Source organism: Marmota monax, unplaced genomic scaffold, assembly GCF_021218885.2.
Source record: "Marmota monax isolate L192 unplaced genomic scaffold, Marmota_monax_Labrador192_F-V1.1 WCK01_AAM20220418_F8-fsc00572, whole genome shotgun sequence".
In the NCBI taxonomy this organism is placed as follows: domain Eukaryota; kingdom Metazoa; phylum Chordata; class Mammalia; order Rodentia; family Sciuridae; genus Marmota; species Marmota monax.
In genome coordinates, this window is record NW_026694402.1 from 236929 (window position 1) to 248484 (window position 11556).

At 36.4% G+C, this 11556-nt stretch overlaps 1 protein-coding gene across 1 annotated transcript; it reads right to left on the reverse strand.

The window, feature by feature from the left end:
* Nucleotides 1-9951: 9951 nt before the first annotated feature.
* On the reverse strand, nt 9952-10923 carry LOC124109511 (olfactory receptor 52N2-like). The gene has a single exon (XM_046468177.1). The coding sequence runs from the start codon at nt 10921-10923 to the stop codon at nt 9952-9954; it is 972 nt and encodes a 323-aa protein (XP_046324133.1).
* Nucleotides 10924-11556: the final 633 nt, after the last annotated feature.

Consider the following 11556-nt stretch of genomic DNA (forward strand, 5'->3'; position numbering starts at 1 on the left):
TGGGTGATGCTCTCCATATGTACCACCACCTTCCAATATTTTCTAAGATTTATTCTACATCTCCTTCAAAAACTTCTCAACTATTCTTAAGAAATTGTGTTTACTGTTTTGTTTTCTCTCAATTGCGTTTACTTTTAACTGGTATATGAAAACATAAAGATTGCATTTTTATATGCTAATGGTGTGATTATTGGACACATGCATTCATTTGTGATCTTTGAAACAGGTTAGACACATCTATCTCATTGTTTACGATTTCTTTGTGGTGAAACATTCAATCCTCTTTTATAGCATTTTGAATTCTACAGCACATTATTGTGATCTGTATTCAGCATGCTGTGCAACAGCACCAGAACTACTCTACTCCCTCCTACTCAACTGTACCTTAGTGCTCATTGTTCAAGCCCTTCCCATCCCTCTGTACCACCCTACTCTCCCCAGATTCTTCTGACTACCATTCTACTCACAATTTGTCTGAGGTCATATTTTTTAGATTCCACACATAATGAGGTCATGTAGTACTTGTCCTGTGCCTGACCTATAAGACTTAACAAAATGATCTCCAGTTTCATTCATGTCATTGCAAATGACAGGACAATTCTTTGCTAATGGCTGAATACAATTCTATTGAGTATGTGTTTATCATATTTCATTATTAATGTTTTATTTATTTTATCTTTATAATTATTTTAATTTATATGTATTAATTTACATGTTAATTGGATTCAATCTTATATTTCCAGGCATGCATACAGTGTACTAATCAGATATATTCACTTTTTTTCCTACCATACCCTCAATCCCTTCCCAATCTACCCTAAGGACTATTGTACTATGATGTGTGTGTTTTAGCTTCCATATATGAGAGAGAAAATGCAGTACTGATCTGTATCTTATTTATTTCTTTTTTTAAGAGAGAGAGAGAGAGAGAGAGAAATTTTTAATATTTATTGTTTAGTTTTTTTCAGCAGACACAACATCTTTATTTCTACCTGGTGCTGAGGATCGAACCCAGGGCTGTGCACATGCCAGGCGAGCGCACTAACACTTTAGCCACATCCCCAGCCCCTAATTTATTGCAGTTAACATACTTGCCTTAAATTTCATCCATTTTGCTGCAAATAACAGGATTCTTTTTAATGGCACAATAATACTTCATTATATGTATATACTATATTTTCTTTGTCCGATCACCTTTTGATGAAAAGGTAGGATAATTCCACCTATTTGATTAATGACACAGTAAACAGGGGCATACAGGAATCTCTTTGGTATCTCTTTGGTACACTGATGTCATTTCCTTTGAGTATGCATCCAGAAGTAGGTTAGTTGTATCATATGATAGATCTATTTTTATTTTTTCGAGGAATCCTCATACCCTTCTCCTAATTGCTGATAATGCTCATCAACAGATGGCCTGAAAGCAATTTGATCATGGTTAATGATCTTTTGAGGTGTTATTGAATTTAATTTGCTAGTACTTTGTTGAGAATTTTTGCATCTATGTGCATCATGGATATTGGTCTATAGTTTTCTTTTGCTGTTGTTGTGTACCTGTCTGATTTGGATGGCAAGATAATGCTGGCCTTGTAAATTTAGAAGGGTTCCCTTCTTTTCAATTCTTTGAAATAGTTTGAGAAGAACTGCTGTTCTTCTTATAGTTTGATAGGACTGTGGGTGTAGTTCCCTGGTAGAGTACCTGCTTAACATAGAGGAGGCCCTATCTTCAGTCCACAGCATTACAGAAAAAAAGTAAATAAATAAATGTTTGGTAAAATTTGCTAGTGAAGCCATCCAGTCCTGGGGTATTTTTTCTTTTTTTTTTTTAATCTTTTTAATGAATGTGTTATAGTTATACTCTGCCTGCCTTCCCCTTAGCCCCTTTCTCTATTATACTGGTCTTCATTTATTGGTTTTTAGTTGGTGCTTTGTGAGTGTGTGTGTGTGTGTGTGTGTTTATGGTGGATTCAGTATAATATATCCATATATGTACACAGCAAAATTTGGTCAATTAATTTCTTCATTTCCTTCCATTTCTCATTCCTCCTCCTTCCCTCTTACTTCCATTCATCTACAACACTGTTTTTCCTTCTAATTTCAAAAGAACTCTCCATAACTTTTTACTTCTTATTTCAGTACAATTTCTGTGTATGAAAGAAAATATTTCACTCTTGATTATCTGAGTCAATCTTATTTAATTTACCATGACTTTTTTCCAGTTTCATCGATTTAACAGCAAATGCCCAAATTTCATTTTAGTTTTATCTTAGTAAAATTTCATTGTGTATATACACCACATTGCCTTTATCCATTCATCTATTGAAGAGCACCTGACCTGGATCCATAACTTGGCTATTATGAATTGTGCTGCCATTGCTGTTCCTGTATTCTGCAGTTTTCTGATTTTAGTTCTTTACAATAAATGTCAAGGGCTTGAATCAGTAGGTCATATGGTGGTTCTATTTCTAGCATTTTGAAGAAACTTCATGCTGCATTCTAAAATGGTTGCACAAATTTGCAGCACCCATTTATGTTAAAGTGCTGGAGAAAGCAGTGATAAAAGGCACTTACCTCATTATTATGAAGCCTACATATGACAATCCCAAAGCCAACATCGTACTGAATGGAGAAAACTGAAAGCATTTCCTATAAAATCAGGAACCAGACAAGGATGTCCATTCTCACCACTTCTAATCAATATACTATTCAAAATTATAGCCAGAGGAATTGAGCAAGAGGAGGAAATATGCCACAGTCTGGCTGGGCACAAAATCATGAGCCACTCACACCTTGTAGATTCAAACAGGAACTCTTTATTCTCGAACTCACACTGGCACTCTACACACGTTCTGGGGGAATTCACATTCTGGGCCCAAAATCACGTTCTGGGCAAAATCCCAAAATACTCTCTGAATCCCACGAGAACTCAACGAGAACGCAACGGGAACTCAAAGGGAACTCAAGGAGCAGGCACGCCTGAGGCAGCAGGATACACCCTATTCCAAGCAGGGTACACCTTAAACCTGGAACTGCCCTAAACCCGGATTGTCCTAAACCCCGATCCGCCCTAAACCCAGATCCGCCCTGGTCCTTGAGCAAGGTCACCTTACATGCAATGTCACTGCAAATGACCTGGGTCATGCCATGCGTCATTCTTACTTAGCAATGGCCCTCAGCATCTCCCCCCTTCTGATTAATTAAACAACAAGCAATGTGGCTTAAGGACTGTGCCTGGTAGGTTGTCCAATTCAACATATGTTTCTTACCCATCATGGGAAAAACTGACCTCTAGGCGTCAGCCTCCTGTCTTAGGTTGATACCACTGCAATTGGATCATACCCGTCACTGACTACCGGTCCAGCATACAGCCATACTTGTGGATAGGCCTATGCACCAGTGGGGGGGTGAGGTTCTTGCCTCACCTCTGTTGGCCCCCAATTTTGCCCTTGGTGCCAGTGGGGGGGTGAGGTTCTTTGCCTCACCTCTGTTGGCCCCCAAATTTTAGACCATCACTCCCAGAAGGGAGGAGGATACAGAAATGCCACGACACCAAGCCAATTGACGGATCTTTTGGAAAAATTGCGTCACTGGTGACACATCAGCAAAGATATGCCAGCACTACCACAATTCGCTGCACCAAACGATAGTTCACAATGTATACAAGTGATACATAGTCCAGGCAAGTTCTGCAAGCAGTTCAAAGCAGAGGAGTCTATCAATATGTCCATTTCCTCCCAAAGTAAATCGAGTCCTTGATTGAGCATTACTTGTTGAGTTATATTCATTGATGCATCAGTTTATACAGTTTACTGTGATAGCTATCATAGAAGCTGTAGTCTGGTTTTATCTTTGTCTTCACCGGCACTGGGATGGAGATAGGAATTCTGGCAATGATGCTAAAGAGACATTATCCTGAACAGAATTATTAAATATGATGAAAAGGAAAGGTGAAAGTAAACAAACAAATCTGTTAACCTCCTTTAAAAATAATCCTTAACAGTTGTTTACCTAATTTAAATTAGTAAACAAACAGATCTGTTAACCACCTTTAAAAACAATCCTTAACAGCTGTTTACCTAATTTAAATTAAACCATTTAAATCACGTGAATAAAAAAAATAATAATAATTTGGATCCATTTTTTCATGAGCGCTCCTCATATATGATCTATGGACATATGCACACACAGACATACAACACAAAACAGAAGTGTGCACACATAACATACAACACATAAGACAATAGTAAAGGCCTTGTAGCTTTACCTAGGTGAAATCTCCATTGCAATGTTTAAAAACTCCACAGTCAAAAAATAAAACTGATCAGAAAAACATTAACCTAGGTTTGTATGAGCTCAAAAAATAAAATAGAACTTTATGATGTGGGAAAAAGCAATAATAAAATAGATATTGAAAAAAAAGCACCCTGGTTAATCACTGTCGCAGATGTAAGAATAGCCAAGCTGGAGCCCTGGATATCAGCTGTTATGGATTTGAGTCAAAGCATCTTCTTTTTGGTCTGTAGAAATTGCTTTAGTTAATCTCTCTGGAATCCAAATTGGCTGCTGTTCTCCCTGTGGAAACACACAAACAGAACCCCGACTCCAGACAATTACTGGGTCAGGACCTTTCCATTGTCCTGTTAGAATATCTTTCCAAAGTACCTTAGGCTTATGTACATTTTTTGGATACATATGTCTTTCCAAAGCACTAAGTCCTGATGAATCCAAATTTAAAAAGTTTAGAGTAAAAAGCGTTATTTTAAGTTTATCTTTGGGGGATATATACCCTTTTCCAATTCCCTCTTTTTGTTTTAATAAGTACATTTTAATCTTCTATTTTATCCAATATTTGACTTTAAACTTTTCTCTTCTACCTTTTTCTATCTAGAATGTCTGTATCTAATAGTTGTCTTAGCTTTTTGCATTTTTTATCTGAGATACCTTTATTTGACATTTTCAACCATTTTTAACTTGTTTCTATCTTCTAGTTTTTTTTTTTTTTAATTTGTACATTCACCCTTAGTTGCTTTTTTTTCCTCCTAGTTTTCTTTTGTTTCCTATTTTGTGGGTTTAAAATTCTTGTCTTCCTACATCTTTTCTATCTTTCTACATCTTCTTTATCTTTTTTCTTTTTAACTTCCTATACTCCTGTCTTTAAAGTTTTTCACTTCAAATTTTTAATCTTTTTATCTAAATATCTTTTATCCTATTATCTTACCATTTTCATGTTTTTTTTTAAAGTAATGCCTTTAAGATTAACTAGGCTTCGAATGACACAATCTTTCCTCCGTCATGAGGGCATTTTAACCACCTTCAATTTAACCTTTTAAAGCCTTTTGCAACTTACTTAGACATTTTACAAATTTTTACTTTATCACACAAAGATTATCTCATCTAAAAACATTTCTTTTTCTTTTAACCTTCCATATTAAAATATATTTTCACATTTTGAATCTTTTTATATTTCTTTTTTCTTTTTTCCGCCATGAAGGTATCTCAACCACCTTCAATTTAACCTTTTAAAGCCTTTTAATTATCATCTATACTGTACTTTTAAATGTACTTTTTCACCACCTACAACTTCACTCTTTTAAACGAGGCTTAGATTCTGTTTAAATTGCTTTAATGTTAGTTTACATGGCTGCCCTTCAACCAAAGGCTTTTTTTTTTCTCCATTAAGAAGCTTTGTCTCAATCTGCCATGTGCAAATATCTTTTTCTCCCTTCTTCCTTTCCCAAGCTTTTAAATTAAGTCTAGTTTCCTCAAAATCTTTTCCAATGGCATTTTACAACGTTTTACTTTACCACACAGAGATTATCTCATCTAGAAACATTTCTTTTTCCTTTAACCTTTTATATTAAAATATATTTCCACATCTTGAATCTTTTTCTATCTCCTTTTTAACCGTTAACCCTTTTTATAAATTCACATTTTGAAACAACTCTTATAAAATTTCTGATTTAGACAAATTACTCCACTTTAATAAGATGAAAGACTTTCATGTTTTTTATGATACTATAATACTATAATGGAAACCCAACTGAAACTTCTTATACTCTTTGTATATAAATTATACATGATAGAATCTTAACACTTAGTAACCTTGTTTCGGCAAAGCACAGACCAAAGCAATATTAAACCTTTTTTCCATTCACCAATTTATGAAAACACACATGTTTAAATATATTACCTTATGTAACTTAATAAGTAAAGAGTGGTTGATGTTTCAACATTTTAGCTTTGTAAATTAATCAGAACTTTGTAGAAACCAAGATCTTAGACAAGTGTAGCAAACAGAACTAGCCATCTCTTTCCTGTTGAAGAAAAATCTTTCTACAGAATACCATGATGGTCCCATTGATATACTTAATAACTCGTCTTTAAAAAGCCATGGGCTACATTTTTGTATTGTATCAACATATGTCCTAACTGTTCTTGGTCTTACTGGGGTGCCTTCTTCCTCTAACAATTTCTCTTTCTCGGGGACAAACAACTTTAAACCTTGAGTTAACCATTTTCCCCAGTTTATCTGAGAAATTTCTAGGAACAGGCAACTTGAAATGAAAACAAAATAAATCAAAACAAGAACATATTGTTTTTTGAAATGGTCACCCATTCTTTCGCTCTTCTTCAGGGGCGAGAAATTTCACTTACCTCCAAGCTTTAGACGTTCCCTGCACGGACCACCAAATGCCACAGTCTGGCTGGGCACAAAATCATGAGCCACTCACACCTTGTAGATTCAAACAGCAACTCTTTATTCTCGAACTCACACCGGCACTCTACACATGTTCTGGGGGAATTCACGTTTTGGGCCCAAAATCACGTTCTGGGCAAAATCCCAAAATACTCTCTGAATCCCACGAGAACTCAACGAGAACTCAATGGGAACTCAAAGGGTACTCAAGGAGCAATGTGCCTGAGGCAGCAGGATACGCCCTATTCCCAGCAGGGTACACCTTAAACCTGGAACCGCCCTAAACCCAGATTGTCCTAAACCGGGAACGCCCTAAACCCGGATCCACCCTAAACCCAGATCCGCCCTGGTCCTTGAGCAAGGTCACCTTACATGCAATGTCACTGCAAATGACCTGGGTCATGCCATGCATCATTCTTACTTAGCAATGGCCCTCAGAAGAAATAAAATAGATAAACATTCATTATCCATTCGTCTCTTGAAGGTCACCTAGGTTGTTTTCATAGCCTGGCTATTGTGAGTTGATCAACTTACAATCCATGCTATAAACATGGATGTGGCTGCATCAATGTATTTTGCTGTTTTTAAGTCCTTAGGGTATAGACCAAGACGGGGATAACTTGGTCAAATGGTGGTTTCATTCCAAGTTTTCTGAGGAATCTGCATACTGCTCTCCATAGTGATTGCACCAATTTGCAGTCCCACCAACAATGTATGAGAGTTCCTTTCTCCCTACACCTTTGCCAACATATATTGTTACATCTGTTCTTTATAACTGCCATCTGACTGGAGTGAGATAGAATCTTAGGGTAGTTTTAATTTCCATTTCTCTAATTTCTAGAGATGTTGAACATTTTTTCATATATTTTTTGACTATTTGTATTTTTTCTTCTGTGAAGTGTTTCCTCAGTTCCTTTGCCCATTTATTGATTGGGTTTTTTGAGTTCTTTGTATAGCCTTGAAATTAATGCCTCATCTCAGGTGCTGGTGGTAAAGATTTTCTTCCATTGTGTAGGATCTCTGTTCATGTTCTTAATTGTTTCCTTTGCTGTGAAGAAGCTTTTCATTTTAATACTGTCCCATTTATTGATTCTTGATTTTGCTCCAGAGGCTTTAGGAGTCTTGTTCAAGAATTCATTTCCCAAGTCAATATGTTGGAGAATTGGGTCTACTTTTTCTTCTAGTTACTGCAGGGTCTCTGCTCTAATGCATAGGTCTTTGATCCACTTAGAGTTGAGTTTTATTCCGGGTGAGATATAGGGGTCACTTTCATTCTATTACATGGATTTCCTGTTTTCCCAGCATCATTTATTGAAGGGGCTATTTTTTTTTCTCTAATGTATGTTTATGGCGCCTTTGTCTATGATGAGATAACTGTGTTTATGAGGACCTGTCTCTGTCTCTTCTATTCTGTTCCATTGGTCTTCAAGTCTGTTTTGGTGCCAATATCATGCTATAGTATAATTTAAGGTCTCATGTTGTGATTCCTCCTGCATCACTTTTCTTGCTAAGGATTCCTTTGGCTATCCTGGGTCTCTTATTTTTCCATATAAATTTGATGGTTGCTTTTTCTATTTCTGTGAAGAATGCAATTGGGATCTTTATAGGAATTGCATTAAATCTGCATAGCACTTTTCGTAGTTTGGCCATTTCAATAATATTGATTCTGCCAACCCCCCCCCAAATAAAGGCTTAATGTTTTTTTTTTTTTCTGATTTGGGGATGCTAACCCAAAACAAAAGAGGTTGGGCAGGGGAATAATATAAATTCATGGGACTAGACAAAAGGAAATGAAGGGAAGGGAGAGGGGAGGGGAATAGGAAAGAAAGTAGAATTAATTGGACTTAATTTTCATATCCTTTTATTTGTGTACACCAGCAGGGTAACTCCACAATATGTACAACCACAAGAATGGGAACCTTAAATATAATGTTATACTTTATGTATATTCTGCCAAAATGCATTCTACTGTCATGTATAACTGAAAAAAATATGTAAAACCCACCAAAAATAGATACAAATGGGAAAGGAAGATGGCACATTATTACTGTTTGCAAGTGAAATGACCCTATACTCAGAAGTTCCAGAAAGCTCAGCCAGAGACTGCTTAATATCATAAACAAATTCAGGAAAGTAGCAGGATATAAAAACAGCATACAAAAACAATGGATCTGATGAAAAAATAATCAAGAAAACTAATCCATTCATAATAACCTCAAAAACATAATGTAAAATTTTGAGAATAAACCTAACCAAGGAAGTCAGAGACCTCTATAATGTAATTAAAAAAAAACTATAGAACATTGTAGAGGGAAATTGAAGATGACTTTATAAGATAGACAGACTTTGCATGTTCTTGGACAGTCAGAATCAATATTATCAAAATGGCCATATTGCCAAAAGCATTATGCAGGTTAAATACAATCCTCAGTAAAATATCAATGACAGTCTTCACAGACTAGGAAAAAAGTATGGAAATTACTTTGGAAGAATAAAAGACCAAGAATAATCAAAAGAATCCTGAGCAAGAAAATTGATTCTGGAGCTATCACAACACCCAATCTGAAATGATGCTACAGAGCTGTAGTACAAAAACAGCATGGTATTGGCATCAAATCCAACATGAGCACCAATGAAACAGAATAAAAGAAAACAGACATAAATCCACGTTAATATAGTCAGATGATCCTTGAAAAAGCTGCCAAAAACATACATTGGAGAAAAGATCTCTTTTTTAGCAAACCATGCTAGTAAAACTGGATAACAATATATAGAGGAATGAAACTACATCCCTAACTTTCACCCTGCACAAATGTCAAATCAAAGTGGATAGAAGACCTGTGAAAATTATGTAGAGAAAAGAGTAGTGAGCATAAATGAATTCACTAAAATTTAAAGGTCTTTTGCCAATCTTGATATTGTTTAAATGGATTTCCCTCAAAACTAGTCTTTATAGGCTGAGAAAGTACTATAATGTCCTTCTCATGTACATCCTATTTGAAATCTGTTCAACATGCAAATTGTATTAAATTAATAAAATTAACTAATACAACAGTGTAACAAAATTATCCTGTTGTGGATTTTTTTAAAAAACTCAAGTTTAGCATGCTTACTTTGTTAATTATGAGTTCTACTAAAATAATGTTTTCAATATTCAACAAATATTGCTTTCCGCAAGATACCAGTGTTTCTTTTTTTTAATTTTACACTCAAATTTCCTCTAAAATATTATTTTTATTTGTTTTTGATGTTAATTATTGACTCTGTTTTATATCTAAGGCATCTTTCTCTTTGAAAAATAGCTTGATCACTCCTTCACGGATCTGCTTGGTCTTTATTCCATAGACAATGGGATTCAGAGTGGGAGGACATACCAGATAGAGATTGGCAATAAGGATGTGTACATGATGGGGAATACTTTTTCCTCCAAAACGATGAGTAAAAATGCTAAATAATGCTGGAACATATGTGATGACTATAGCACCTAGGTGGGAGGTACAGGTGCCAAAAGCCTTGTGACGAGCATCTACAGATGACAAACTCACCACTGTTCGCAAGATCATAGTATAAGACACAGAGATACAAAACATATCGAAGCCCCCAATCAAAATGGCTGCCAAAAGCCCATAGATAGCATTTACCTTGACATTGCCACAGGATACCTTGGCCACAGACATGTGGTCGCAGTAGGTGTGGGGGATGAGTTGGCCCTGGCAATAGGGCAGGCGTTTGGTGAGGAAAGTGAATGGGATGATGAGCATCACACTCCTTAAGAAAGTGGCAAGACCAGCCTTGGCGATGACAGGGTTGGTGAGGATGGTGGCATAGCGTAAGGGGTAGCAGATGGCCACATAGCGGTCCAGGGCCATGAGCATGAGCACCCCAGACTCCATCCCAGTCAACATGTGGACAAAAAACATCTGAACCAGGCAGGCATTAAAGTCTATCTCCTTGAGGTTGAACCAGAATATGCACAGCATGTTGGGCACAGTGGTGGTACACAAGGTGACATCAGTGGAGGCGAGTAGGGCCAGGAAGTAGTACATGGGTCGATGCAGGGCCTCCTCATGACTGATGAGGTAGATGAGTCCCACATTCCCCACAAGAGCAATGATGTACATGAGGCAGAATGGCAGGGAGATCCAGATGTGCGCAGCTTCCAGCCCAGGAACACCATTCAAGATAAAGTATCCTGGTGTCAGGCTGGAACTGTTGGCTCCAGACATAATGGCTTATAAGAGGAGAGCATTTCACACTCTTTAACACTGACAGTTTCCTGGACAATAAAGTAAACCAAAGGTAAGTAGAGAGCATGGAAACTTTTTTTTTAACTCTAGGAATTCTTTTTTTTTAAGTTTGTTCTTTTTAGATATACATGGCAGAAAAATGTATTTTGACATATTATATATACATGGATTATAATTTATTCTAATTTAGGAGCCCACTCTTTGGATTGTGCATGATGTGGAGCATCACTGGTGGTTAACTGTGTGATTTCAATTAGGCCTTTGCAATGAGAAGCTATCAGATTCCCCTGGAGTCACACTGTCTAGTTTTGCTCCCCCTGTTTCTCACTTCACATAGCGTGTGATATGAACATGTTGTTTAAACACATTATGCCTCAGTTTTCTCCATCTAAATGAGATCATTACATTGTTGTCAGGATTATTCAATAAGTTAATTTTATATTATGTTCTAGAAGTTTGAATAGTGCGAGTGAATACTTAATAGATATAATCAGTAATCACCACTGCTATTATTGTCACTTCTGAGTCAGTTTAGAGCATCCCAAGAGATCAAGCTTACCTTGGTTAATAAACGTAAATTCAAATAAACCTACTCACCTTTTGTAAACTCAA